The sequence below is a fragment of the Culicoides brevitarsis genome, chromosome 1 (genome assembly GCF_036172545.1).
Source record: "Culicoides brevitarsis isolate CSIRO-B50_1 chromosome 1, AGI_CSIRO_Cbre_v1, whole genome shotgun sequence".
Lineage (NCBI taxonomy): Eukaryota > Metazoa > Arthropoda > Insecta > Diptera > Ceratopogonidae > Culicoides > Culicoides brevitarsis.
The window spans coordinates 23,758,178-23,772,584 of NC_087085.1; the positions used below are offsets into that span (position 1 = coordinate 23,758,178).

At 27.2% G+C, this 14,407-nt stretch overlaps 2 protein-coding genes across 4 annotated transcripts; one reads left to right on the forward strand and one right to left on the reverse strand.

The window, feature by feature from the left end:
• Nucleotides 1-4,935: 4,935 nt before the first annotated feature.
• LOC134827784 (nuclear protein localization protein 4 homolog) lies at nucleotides 4,936-14,313 on the reverse strand. Its single transcript, XM_063840603.1, has 8 exons — nucleotides 14,188-14,313; nucleotides 13,884-14,135; nucleotides 12,972-13,818; nucleotides 12,137-12,297; nucleotides 5,629-5,859; nucleotides 5,309-5,490; nucleotides 5,132-5,254; nucleotides 4,936-5,058 (listed from the first exon to the last, which is right to left on the reverse strand). Exons 1-8 carry the CDS (start codon nucleotides 14,200-14,202, stop codon nucleotides 5,052-5,054), a joined length of 1,818 nt encoding a protein of 605 aa, XP_063696673.1. The 5' UTR covers nucleotides 14,203-14,313; the 3' UTR covers nucleotides 4,936-5,051.
• LOC134827783 (uncharacterized) lies at nucleotides 5,917-11,379 on the forward strand. Of its 3 annotated transcripts, XM_063840602.1 has the most exons (3): nucleotides 5,917-6,996; nucleotides 7,396-8,935; nucleotides 8,994-9,098. In XM_063840602.1, exons 2-3 carry the CDS (start codon nucleotides 7,396-7,398, stop codon nucleotides 8,996-8,998), a joined length of 1,545 nt encoding a protein of 514 aa, XP_063696672.1. In that variant the 5' UTR covers nucleotides 5,917-6,996; the 3' UTR covers nucleotides 8,999-9,098. The 3 variants fall into 3 exon arrangements, with proteins under 3 accessions (XP_063696672.1, XP_063696670.1, XP_063696671.1); XM_063840600.1 differs by having other exon boundaries at nucleotides 7,396-11,379; XM_063840601.1 differs by having other exon boundaries at nucleotides 5,917-6,761; nucleotides 7,396-11,379.
• Nucleotides 14,314-14,407: the final 94 nt, after the last annotated feature.

A 14,407-nucleotide genomic window follows, 5' to 3' on the forward strand; every position in this document is an offset into this window, starting at 1 on the left:
TTCAAAATTATTTACAAATTAAAATACAAAAAAAGCTAAAATTTGATTGCTGTATTTTCTCTATGTTTAATATAACATTGTCAAATCGAAATATGTATTGTATTTGAAATATTATATTTACAGTACTTAAATCACGTATGCATAATATTTTTTAGAATTGTTATAACATTTGCTGTCATAATTTATTTTTTTTTTATTAAAAAAATTTTTTTTTTTTAACTAAGATTGGATGCTCTTATGTAATTAAAGTTAATGTGCATGGAAAGAAGCAGTAATTTTAAATAGTTTTTGTTGTTTTAACTGTAAAATACAATTATAATATAATTACTATTTTTCTTAAAATTATGAATATCATTCTTACTTATATTATATTATGAATTTTTATTTACATTTGATGACTAAAATGAGATTTTAATAATTGGTCATCATAACTACTATTTATTTTGAACTAAATATTCCATATAATAATTTAATTAATTTGATTTTAACCAACTGCTAACATTATTAATGGATTCTTAAATTTTTTTTCGACATGATGAAATTCTTCTTAAATTTTATACTTTTTTTCATTTTAGATAAATTAATTCTTCAATACATTATTAGGTATGTTAAAAAACTGTCCGTAAGTGATATTTTTAGTATACTAGTAAATAAGCTGAAGAAAAATGCATTTCTTTTTTGTTTTTGAAATATTATCAATGGTTTCTAAAATGAATCCAAATACATAGCATAAGTAATATATGATTTTTTTTAATTATTGAAATTGGATTACAAAACTCGCAAAGAGCAGTATTATTTCCAAATGTTATCTATCGAATAAACTTAAAATAATATAGGTTTCATAAAAAATATAAAATTACAAATCTGTATATAAAGCATTTACATTTTCGATGCCAAGAAATACTTATAGGAAATAAATGGAGGATGTCTAAAATAAAAGCCTATGATATCTGAAAAACCAAAAAATTCAAATATTTTTGTTTTATGGTGATGTCTGTCCAAACATTTATTTTCGCCTTAAAATTCTTATCATTGATTCAAAATTTTTTAAAAATTATCAAATTTTTAGAATTTTTGACCAAACGGTACATTTCTAAATGGTAAAAATTGATGTACTAGAGACGACAAACAATCCTGGTGAACGAAAATTTTGAAATAATAAACTTAAATTTTTTTTTGAAACTGTTATAAAATTTTGAATAAAGCAAAAGTTTCTTCTTTTTTGATTTACATAACGATAAACTATTTAGTACAATAAACTTTCCAAGCTTAGTATAGTGGTTAGCGCAACTAAATGATGAGCGTAAAGTCGTCGGTTCGAGATCTCGAAATCATGATCTGAGAACAAAACGTATTATCTAATGTTTATCACCAAAAAATGTATTGTAAATGTAAATGCGCTACAGATTGTCACCTCGATAACTGATAAGTATTGTGTAAAAAAAAATAAAACTGTAATTTAGCTTTTAAGCAACTCTTCTATTTATGTTGTAGTTACAGCTGATTGTTCATAATTTAGGTACCTACATGAATAGTACATGAAAAAAATTTTTTAACATTAAGGCGAACAAATTTTATACATCCATTTTTAGTCAACTTTCCCCCTCAGATTTTAGTTCATTAAAACGTTTCAACGTTTTAGGTCCAAGAACGTAAAAATGTAAAAATTTACAAAAAAAAAAAAAACAAAATACTCATTTTTTATTTACCCCTTTTGAAAATCCTCTTAATATTATTGACAAAAAATGAAAATATTAATATTATTCGCCTAAAAATAAATTATATTTATATTTTAGAATTGCAAAGTAAATAAGCTTATATTCCGTGCCAAAGTGTATACACTGATTGGTCAGATTGGATAATATTAATTATTGATTGCTGTTTATGTTTTCTGAATGCGTATTAACAACCATAACTTAACATATACAATGAGTCATAAAAAGTTCTAAAGTGGCCAAAAAAATATAATTATGATAAAAATTTGAGATCCCATAAATTTTTATTAATGATTACATTAATATGTTTTTTTTTTGTGGATTGAATCTTTCCTCCTTTTTTCTCTCTTGAAAGTTTTAAAAAAATGTAGGAAAAATATAACAAAAAAAAATCGGTTATTCTGTTTTCTTCATTTATTGTAAATCTTGATTTTGTTACTTAAACTGTTTATTAATTGTTTATTGTAGCAACGGAAACATTATTTAAACTTTAAAAATATGTCTGGAATCCTAGAAGTAAAATAGAAATTTGGCACTATTTTTAGTGTAGAAAATATATCACAAAACAAGATGACTTTTTGGGTAGAGTATTAATCGGCTCTCACCGCGGTCTCAAAAAATTGTAGACTTTTTGGAGTACATACCCTTACTTTCAAAATATAACTCGTCAAATAAAAGAACCAAAATAACAAAAATAAAAGCCAAAATAATTTTTAGGTGATGTTTTTTTTATTTACTGAATGCAACGTTTTGATACTTACAAATAATTGAAGAAATTAAGTATGTACCTTTCATCTGTAGAAATTTAAAATAATATAAATAAAAAAATGACAATACTACATTAAAAAAAAATCAAATTCATATCGTTTTCTTTCCTTTAAAATATTTAATATATGCCATAACATAATTTAATTACTTGTGGTATTGTATGTGATATTTTAAATGAAAATATTACTCGTTTCAGAAATAAATAAAACTTAAAAGCAATAAATTAGTATTCTTTAATAAGTATTATGACAATATTTTGTCACAATGTATCGGATATTAGGTGTTTAAACGCACGGAAATTTTGTTAAATTTTTCAAATGTTATCTGAGGTGCAAAAACAAGGTAGACTTTTAAGTTCAAAGTTATTAGGTAAAATAAGTATTAGAAATATTGTTTTTCAAATTCGATACAATGTGACAAGCGACAAACTAGTTTATCTTAAAGTATAACTTATTACATAAAAATAAAAAAAAACTAGAGTTACAATTAAAATTATTCATAGTTGAAAATCGACAAATTAAGATAAACATGACTTAAACAAGAATTACATATTTTTTAAATTAGTTTATATAGAATAGTACTTAAACCAAATAAGTTACATTGGTATTCAAAAAGCAAAACAAAAGTAAACATATTAGTACAATAGACTTGGTGTCATAAACATTATGGTATAACTGTGTGATTCCATAAGCTATCGGTAAGAATTCTTAAAAATAATAACAATTTCGGTACTCTAAAAACAAGAAGTAATAGTATTTCACAAACATATCGAACAAAGTGTTTGCTATTTTTTTTTTGTCTTTAAGATTTTCTGAAAATAAAACTAGGTTTACTTATATTGAAAACTTATCTGTTTGATGTGACCATTATTATCTAAATAGAATTGTACAAAGTTAGAGAAAAACATAGAATTAATGTTATTTTATTTTTTCATTCAATTAATTAATTAATGGAAATCATATTATTAGATATTAATGAAATAATAGATAAAAATATACGTAAGTATATTTTCTTTAAAAAAATAAATGAAATACAACATTTGTCAAAATAATAAAAAATCACCATGCTTGTAGTATTCCTTTTTATTTAAATGCATTAATAAAACTATTTTTTGAGTAAATAATCTGTTAGATTCTGTTTTTGAAACATATTAAGTAAGGAATTCGTTTTAAACATATTATTACTAATAAATTAAAATATTTGCAAGAGAAAACATTTCTTAATTATGATAGTTATAGTTAAATAACTAAGAATGTAAAATTATTTCATAACTCGATTGTATTATTATTTTTGAAGTTCATTTTTTTAAATTTCCATATAACATAATTGTAGAATAGAATAATATAAATGTAATTGAGTAAAAATTTGTATTTGTAACTAATTAAAAAGTATTAAAAAATAAAAAATAATAAAGTAGAATATATTTGTTGCTTTTTTATTACAGATTTAAATTTATAACTTCATGCATGAAAACCATACCTCACTTTTTAGTGTTTTTATTAATTTTCATTTTAATTGTATTTTAATGATTAATTGCTATATTAGAATCTACTATGTAATTCATTATACCGTTAATATTTCTAGTTTATAAAAAAAATTATTGCCCATACGTTCGTTTTAGCACAAAACTTGTTTTTATTTTTTTTTTATTATTCGTCTTAAAAATAAAATCGTTAAAGGGAATATGACTTTAATTTTTCAGATTTTTTGTGATTTTGCATGTGATATCATTTGAAGAATTTTTCACTTAATAATAATAAAAATAAAAAAGAAAACAAAAACGTGTAAATTAATTAAAAAATATAAATTCATTTGCTTTTTAAAACACAGGTAAGTAAAATAAAATTACAAGCAATGTATGTATGAAAATTTCATGTACTAGCGACAGTTTAACTCAATAGGCAAAAATCGAAAATGCAAGTACCCAACCCAACCCGATTCCAAGTTCTCATACAATTTGACGTGACTTCTATCAAGCCTGAGACATAAAAATTTTGTTAATTTTTGTGATAGTAATTTACATTATAGGTTATCATAAATATATATGGACTCTTAATAATGAAAAACATTCAAAAAAATTATGAAAAAATTTTCAAAATGATCGAAAATATGCTAAAAACAATTGAACATTCAAATAAAAAATCAAAATTAAACCTGAAAACATGAAAAAAGTGTTGAACACTTTTTTTTGTTCACAAATATTTTATAAAATATTATTTTTTATGAAGAGAAATACAGGTCCATATTTATTTTTGATAAATTAAAAGGAAAATTGTCACAAAAATCAACAAGGGGTGGCTCAGATAAATATGCGTTACCAGCTTACAATTTAGGGTAAGGTATTGATCGGCTCCCATCGCGGTCTCAAATAAGTCCTCTTTTTGATAACTTTAGATTATAGTTTAACGTTCTTCACTATTTTAATTGAGACCAAAATTTCAAAACGAAATCGTTGAAGAGTTTCTATGTATGTATTAATTTATTTTCACAACATCAAAATCAAAAATTCATAAGTTTGTAGTACATTACATAATTTAGGCTCTCAGCTATCTATTTACTTAAAGAGCTTCAATTTCTAAAATTGAAATTAGTTAAGTCAAATCATTATTATTTCAAGGAATTTACTTTTATTTTTTCAACACACATACCTTGGCAAGTTACAAATGTCACATGTTTGCGAACCAGACCTGGTGTTAAGGAACGTACAATGATTACAAACCCAATCATCAGTATCCGCGACTAGAGTGCTACTTAATGATTGTGCAGAGACACTAAAATTGAAAATTTTTACAAAAAGTTATTAATTGTTGAAAGTTTAACCTTACTCATGTTGTACTGATGCTGAAATTAGTTGTTCTAAAGTGCACCAAACTTCTTTAGTTTTAAACTTGAGTGCAAGATTTGTGTCTTTTGTTTTTATTGCTTCAAATAGTAAAGACATTTCTGATCTCAGGGGAAGCATATCCATGCGGTAGAGATAAATTAACAGATGAAAGTCTGAAACAGCCTGAAAATGAAAAATCATTAAGTATATAAATTATATATCATGTTGCTTCATTTGCAATGTTGTTAAAATATTACTTCAAAAATAAACGTCAAATATAAATAAGTGTTTAAAGTACAAATTAAAATTCTTCATACTCACTTCTATAAATTCATTGCTATTCCACTTTGATAAATAATTGCTAAGTGCGGTAAAATCTTGAATATGACCATCTAAAAAACGGTTTTCAATTGGGAAATGACCTTTATCTTCTCGAGCCGTAAATGTATGTAATTGGTGAACCGGCGTTGATGCTGGTATATCAACTAGTAAATATTCCACTGGAAGGGGTCTACCTAAACGTTGAACCTCATTTCCATAAACGTCTTTTTCCTGCAAAGCATATGAGTAAAATTAAAGTATAAAGAACAGTTATTTATTTTGATTTAATATAAAATGAAAAAAAAAGACAAATCAAATGAGATCAATCAATGCCATATTATCCAAAATATAATTTTAATTTAATTCAGTATTGTGAACGAATTTAATAAGCATTTTTTCATAGGTCAAAAAAGTTTTCAATGTCATGGGTACATCTTTATTATCATCTGTTGAATATATATGTATTATACATATTATATGAAATGTAGAGAGAGAGAGTGTGTAGAAAGAGTCTAAAATAATATATACGAAAAGAGAAAAGAGATCTAACAAATTTATGAAGAGAGATATGAAATATTTCAGAAAACCAAAACAAGTTCAAAATTAAGTATAAAATCAATATAATTATAATAAGAGTAAAATAAAAAAAGAGATTACGTAAGTAATTTTATAAGTAAGTATTCGAGACTTTTTTGTTCATTCTTATTGACTTTTGCTACACGAAGAGGAGACTTGTTCTCGTAATCATGTGTATGTAGGCATAGGTAAAATAACCACTTTCTATGCTTTAAGAAATACTATGCGACGGAGAGAGTTATATTATATACAACGTAAATACACAAAAAGTAACTGCTAAAATGGCCGTCAATGGAATATATTGCTGTTGTCGTTGTGGAACTAATCAATTATTTTCTTCAGATGACGGAATCTTATTTTCTTTCAATCAAATTAAGTAATTATTTAAAAGTGAAATGAATCTTCAAATGCCGAAGTGCGTAGCAAAGCTTTTAAATTAATGTACTTTGCTGAAATTGATCAAACAAAAAGACGTCAGATACATACGTTGTTAATTATCGATATTAAAGTGTTTTCATATAAAATACTTTTAAAAAATCACCATCCAAACTAAAAATGTTGCGTACAACCATATTGCAAATAATTTTTTAATACGCAACAGACACGTTCTTACATATTGCCATTGCTGAAACATCGTCGTACAAAATTAATTAATAAAAAAAAGTATTGAGGAACTTGAAAACTAAAAAATCTTTTGTGTTAAATATTACAAAAAAAATAAGAAATATCATATGATTTATTTGATATACACGTATATATTTGATATCTGTGATAAAATATGTAAATTTTAAGGTGTGTAGAATCTTTACTCAATCATAGTATTGTTTAAGAATCAAAACAATAAAAAAGCGAAAGGATAGAAAATTAAGAATGTTTTTTTCATTAATTTCAATACTGATTTAAGTGTTTAATAAAAACTGCAAAAAAAAATATATATAAATGTACGTCATTTTATTTGACCTTCAAAAGAATGGCGGGAAATAAATGCACCGGTGAAATTGTTTTTTAACTGTCATTATACATATCTCCATATACCATTTATTTGAATACATTGATATTAATTCTATTAAAAAAAAGTTAGATATCTGATAAAATAGGAAAACACTATGTTGATTTTGCAAAATAAATATTATATCAATTTTATAAATTATAAACTACATTTCTTATTGCAAATATTTTTTTTATTTCTAGATGGACTTTTCAATACCGATAGAATTGGAAGAATTAGTTTTATGCAGTTGTTGTCACTTGCCATTTAATGACAATGATTCAATTCCAAAATTATTTTCCTGTAGACATTTTTTCTGTTTAAAATGTACGACAACCGTACTTCTAAAGGGTCATGAATTATATTGTATTCACTGTTGGAAAAGAACAGAGCCACCTGATATGAAACCAGAAAGTTTGCCGACAAACAACTCGATCCTCTACATACTTAAAAATATGAATGCGTTAACTACTAATAATGTGTGTACTAAGCGTTTAATTAAGAGTTGTAGTAAGACCGACGAAAATTCAACAAGTGGAAGCGTTGGAATTTCAAATAAAATTAGTATGGGAGAGAATTGTCTTACACATGCGATGCCTAATAGTCTATGGTGTCTAAAGTGCAATATATTTTTGTGCCGAGCATGTTCAAGCACCGACGAACACCGAAACCATTCGATTAAAGCAAATACAGAAGCTAAGGATATAATTAGTAACGATATTGCCAACGAAATACTCAGTATGCAAAACACACTTTCCGAGCTACAACAATTTGTGTTTAAACAACGAGATTACTTATTGAAGGTCCTTGAAGCATGTATTGCACTCAAAACTCAAGTCGAAGCCGAATTGATTGATCATCTTCCCACTTATGAGGTGGCAGATATAAAGGAGACAATATCAAAAGCAAAAGTTTGTTTATCTATGATAGATCAGCAATCTCCTGTCGAGGCGTTTAAGTTGCTCAATAATCTGAACATCGAAAAGCAAAGATTACATTTTAAACATTCAGAAATGCGTATAAAATGTAAATTAGATGATTTAGTCTATAATTATATTTCTTTATTCGATTTTGACACAATAAAACAAGCGATACTTAAAATCAACACTCCTGGAACAGGGCCAGAGATTGGAACTAATCTTAGCGCTAGCGGACCTGGGCACGGTAACCCATATTTATTGTTAGCCAACTATACGATATTCCAATTATATTCACGCCATACAATAACTTCAAAAAACGCAACAAGGCAATTAAAGGCTACAAATGGTTCTGATAAAATTAGCTCGTTAATAATAACAAATCAATTATCTAATAATGAATCATTGGTTTCTCCAACCATACACTGTAATGACTCAATACTATCAAAACGTTTGATGGAACTAAATCAACTAACAAAAACGTTTCAGGGAAATTTTGGCCAAATACTTGAACCAACAAAAAACTCATGTGGATCGATGCGGACACAACCACTTGTTAACTTGTTTGTACCTGACATCAATGGAATATCATTGCAACAGATCCCTCAATCATTTGGACAACAAAGTCAATCTAAAACTAGTGGAAGTCCAACAACTGGAAGCACTGCATTAAATACAAACGTTTTGGTCAATCCAACACTTCATATTCACCCCATATATTTTTTTAATATTGAAATTAATGGACAATCAGTTGGACGAATATTAATTGAGGTAAGGAATGATGTTGCACCTAAAATGGCGAAAAATTTTGATGTTTTAACGACTGGTGAGTTAGGATTTGGTTATAAAGGTTGTACAATTTTCCAATGCTGGGAAAATGAAAGTATAATTACAGGAGATTTTGAACTGAACAATGGTAGAGGAGGGCGGTCTGTGTTCGAAGATAGTTTCTTTATGCCTGATGATACAAAAATTATGGCAATACGTGGATCTGTGGGTATGCGTCGTAGTCAAAAACGACATGATAATATGGGGTTAGTAGGTTCCCAGTTTCGTATTATACTACGAGAGATGCGGGGTTTTACTGGAATTTTTGCATTTGTCATAGAAGGTTTGGAGTTGGTAGAAAAAATAAGCCAGAACGGCGACTCAGCTGGGAAGCCTCAAAGTAGCATCGTTATAGTTAATTGCGGCAAATTACAATAAGTCCAACATATGCGATCTATCTATATACATTACTGTTTATCGATTTAAAAAAATGATTTTAGTAATAAAACTAATTTTGTTTGTTCACATAAAATATGAAAGAATTTCTCAGTAATTAATATGTACGTATTTCAAATGCGATTTAGAAATCAGAATGTCTTAATGGTTGCATTCAAAAAGGCTCATCAATGAACATCAATGATTTTTTCCAATTTTTTCATCAAACGCGTTTAAGTTTAACCTTAAATAAGATGGATTGTTCGATAATCGAAAAACATCTTAAAAGATTAAAATATGTTAATATTAAAAGAAAGATTAAAGATTAAAAGAAAAAAATCATGATGGAAGCGATGAGCGATCTTGAATGCATGCAATGTATTTTATTTGGGTAAACAAAATATTGAAAACGTTATGTTTCAAATGGAGTTTGGGTGGCTAAGTTTCAATCAAAAAATTTGAGAAAATTCTTAGAATATATAGTAAAATACAGTCAGAATATTAAATTTAATGTATAGTTATTTAATGTTTATTTAAATTTAATACATAGTTTAAATATAATACATAAAAAAAAATTATTCAAATGTCCAGTTCTGGAAAGAAGTACCTGTTTAGATAGTAAATGATAGCCAAAAGAGTATGTTTCACAAAAATGCAACATTATTGACTGTACAAGTGTTATAAATGAATGAAAATATTTAAAGAATAACAAAGAAGTGGATAATCACAGTTCAGGGACGTTAGAAAGTAAATTTATATTATCTTGGTCTTAAAACGATTGAAAGTTTTGAAAAAATAAGTCCTTAAAGTTTAAATAAGAGTAAAGCTTCTCTTTCTTATTACAATCGATTGTTACCAAAATATGTAAAGCAACAAAATATCTATTTTTCATTTTAAAAAATTATTTAAAAAAAAAATTGAATCACATTAGTTTAAAGAACCTCTGTTATAAGTTTTATTTAACAAATAATTTTCTTTTTTTACCGCATTTCAATTTTTTTGAAAAAATGCGGTATTGTGCTCGTGATGTCGTCCGTCCGTCTGTCTGTCCGTCCGTCTGTGTGGTGTGCCACTTTAACTTGGTTTGAATTAGCAGGTTTGGCGAATTCTTTTCAATTGACAGATTTGACAGCATATTTTAAAAAATTATCCGTTGGAAATTTAAATGAGTGTTCATCCGTTGGAAAATGTTGTCGATGAAAATTAGTGGAAAACTTCGGGAAAACTCGGAAAATTCATGGAAAATCGGAAAATCTTGAAAATTTTCAAAATTTTAAAATGTTCAGGGGAGTCTCGCGAGTAACATGGAAAGTGAAAATTGATGAAAATTTTCGGGAAAACTCGGAAAATTCATGGAAAATCGGAAAATCTTGAAAAATTTCAAAATTTTAAAATGTTTAGGGGAGTCTCTTGAGTAACATGAAAACTGAAAATTGGTGAAAATTTTCGGGAAAACTCGGAAAATTCATGGAAAATCGGCAAATCTTGAAAAATTTCAAAATTTTAAAATGTTTAGGGGAGTCTCTTGAGTAACATGAAAACTGAAAATTGATGAAAATTTTCGGGAAAACTCGGAAAATTCATGGAAAATCGGAAAGTCTTGAAACATTTCAAAATTTTAAAATGTTCAGGGGAGTCTCGTGAGTAACATGAAAAGTGAAAATTGATGAAAATTTTCGGGAAAACTCGGAAAATTCATGGAAAATCGGAAAATCTTGAAACATTTCAAAATTTTAAAATGTTCAGGGGAGTCTCAAAAAATCATGGAATTGAACACATTGAAATGCGGTCAAGTCATTCGTTTTATACACGAATGCAATTCATTCTCGTTTTATATTATTTCGTAATTATAAGCTTATTGTATAATAAGCATAAAATAAATATGTTTAGAAATAAATGCAATATAAACAAATAATAGGTACTAAACATTACAAAACCTAATATAGACAGATGTATGTCTAGGCATTTAAAAAATACAATTGAAAGTCAAAGATATGTATGTTTTACTTATTTTTAAATTCATTCATGTAAAATGTAAAAAAAGAAAAGAAATAAAATCACCTAATATTTATGTAAAACATATGGAACAAAATTGTCTAAATTGCTTGGTAACTTTTCTCGATAAATTCCATATGAAAAAAATTTTTATGTTATGATGGATTCTTGTTAGGCATAAAATTCTGATCAAAATGGTGTACAAGGCTCATGACTGATTTTGACCCCATTAAGGCGCAAAAACGCGTTTTGGGCTCTAAACGGGCTCAAAATCAGCTTTATGAAGTTTTAACCGATTTTGCTGATATAGGTGTCGTTGGAAAGGTATTCCGAAGAGGAACAAATTCTTTGTGAAAAGTTAGCTAACTTTAACATTTGAAAAGTTATTAAGCAAAAAAGAGCCCACTTATGGCGCCTTTACGAGTTCAAAATGAGTCATGAACCCAACATCATGAATACAAAAAACAAAAAAAAAATTCAATGTTTTTTTCAACAAAATGAAAAAGGTTTTGAGATGAATTTCAATACCTGATGCAGACTTTTCGAGTGTGGCAATCCGCCGCCTTTGAATTTCTAGGCGCTTTTGAAAACTCGGAAATTGGCATTAAAATATTTAAAAATTTTATGAGTCTAATAAAAAGTTATTTAGAGGGGATGACATCGGCCAAAAAGGAACGTTTTGAAAGAATGATTTGTTTTTTTTTCTGCAAAATTTTAATTCTTTTCAAAATATTTTTGGTCTTTAAAATGTAAATAACAATAATGCAAATAATAATGCATTAATACAATAATGGAAAATGTAAATGATATAAAAAATGTAAATTCTTACCTTGTAATAAACATCAGGGACATATTGTTTATCAGAGGACTCTCGAATGTAACCTAATTCAGGTGCGTCTTTTGTGGGTAGTAAACAATTATCTCGTACAAGAGCCATGCATTGTGCAGAAACAGCATATCCTTCCATATGAACTTGTTTTTTTGAATCACCTGCGTGAAATTATAAAATATTTATAAGTAATATTATATATTCCGGGCGAAAAGGATAGATCGCACAGCTGCAGTTTTTGTCAAAATTGAGTTAAGAATGAAAAAATATGCTTAAAGACGAGTATTTAGGGATACCTACATTGAGTGATTTTTTAAAAATATGAGTTTTATTTCAATATGCACAATTGAAAAGGATAAATCGCAAAAATGCATACAAATTGCTAACAAGTCAAATTTTAAACTTTTTCCAAATCATCTTTTGTTTATGTTTTTGTATTGTTTATGCTCTGTTATTGCATAAAAATCAATTTGAACCTTGGAAAAATCTTGAAATTAGAATTTTTATATGAAATTTTGTGCAATTGTGCGATTTATTCTTTTTCTCAATAAAAAATTTTCTGCACAAAAATTGTTTTTATTGGCCAATTATTTACTTTTGTGAGCTTGAAAATGAAGAGTTATTTAAAAATCAATTTTTACAGCTCAAAAAACGTTTTTAACTATAAAAAAAACTAAATAGTTTTTTCTCATTTTGTTAAAAACTGTAGTTTTGCGATTTATCCTTTTCGCCCGGGATATATCTACATAGATATTGATGGAACATTCCATTCTAAAAAATACCGAAATCCCGGTACATTCCATACAAAATATATGTAATTTCAGGATTTTATTACCAGTAACACATACGGTGGAGAATTTTGAACCAAAAAATCCGGTTGATGAATGTTTGCTAGCGTTTGGATGACTATTTTGTAAATTACCAGCAAGAATACATTCTTGAGCTGACAAAAAGTATGTATCTATGCCTCGTGTTTGCTTAACTGTGCCTAAGGCGGCATCATCTGTCAGGAGATCGGTAAAAATCCATCCAACACAGCGTATTCCTAATGCATTAGAAACCTCATCAACATCTGATTGATTTGGGTCTTCAAGAATTTTAATGTAGTCACGACTGCTTTCTTGTGGTGGTTCATATATAGCCATGACACGTGCTCGAATTCCTAATGGAACTTCAGGATGAATCTCGTAATTTCCATAAAGTAGTCCCATACGTTGATGACCTGAGCAGCGCCAATAATTTAAAAATCTCTCTACGATCAAAATATTTTCAAACATTATGTTATCAACATGTCTATAGCTCTGGCGATTTAAAGTTATTGCTGAAGGCTGACATTTTGAACAAATTCCCTTAGGCCATGGAAGATGATCTCGACATCCGGGTTTTATCTTACAGTTAAGATCCTCAAGAGCGACAAACTTGCCACGATCAACACCGGAAGTAAGTTTTCTAATGTATGAGTGAAATGATAAATGTTTTATTTTTTGATCTTTTAAGTATGTTTCGTCCCATGGCTCTAGAGCTGAACAATGGACACAACAACCCTTTGATGTATGTCTACACATCTTATCGTCACGTTTACGCTGAATTTTCCCATCAAGTTTATATAATTGTAAATCTACCTCATCTTCTTTATGCATTGATGGTGTTTTATTGTTTTGTCTAATTTGATCAAATTTTTTCTAAAAATTAACTATATAATAAATACGACAACGATATAAAAAAAATCAATAGGTAGAAAAATCACCTTTGAAGAAGAGTCTGACATTGCACCAGATTCTTCAGAAAGATATAACATATCACCATGTCGTAAGTTTGCGCTCTCAATACATTTACTAGAAGAAATCAACTCTTCCCTTTTAAGACGATCTTTAAAAAGTCGAAAATTGTATGTGTCTAATTCCAAACATGCATGTACATCTTCAAATAATCTTCTTAATGAAGATTTCAATTGAACTTCCAAACGTCGAGTTCCATTTGGAGTTTGTATGCGAAGAATCTATGAAATTTTTCAATTATTTAATGAGCCAAATGAAATAATACATACATACAATTTTATCTGTCATGTTCGAAATTATGGTGTTTATCTAACCAAAAAACTGTTTAATTTAAATGTTGAAATATAAAACACTCAATATTTATGAATAGGTCTAAAACTGTTGTTTCATCATTCCCAGACTAAAACTTAATGTAAAAATATATATGTTTTGGAATATATTTATTTAACTCGTTTCAAATCCAAATAAAAGGATTTGTTAAAATAAAAAAAAA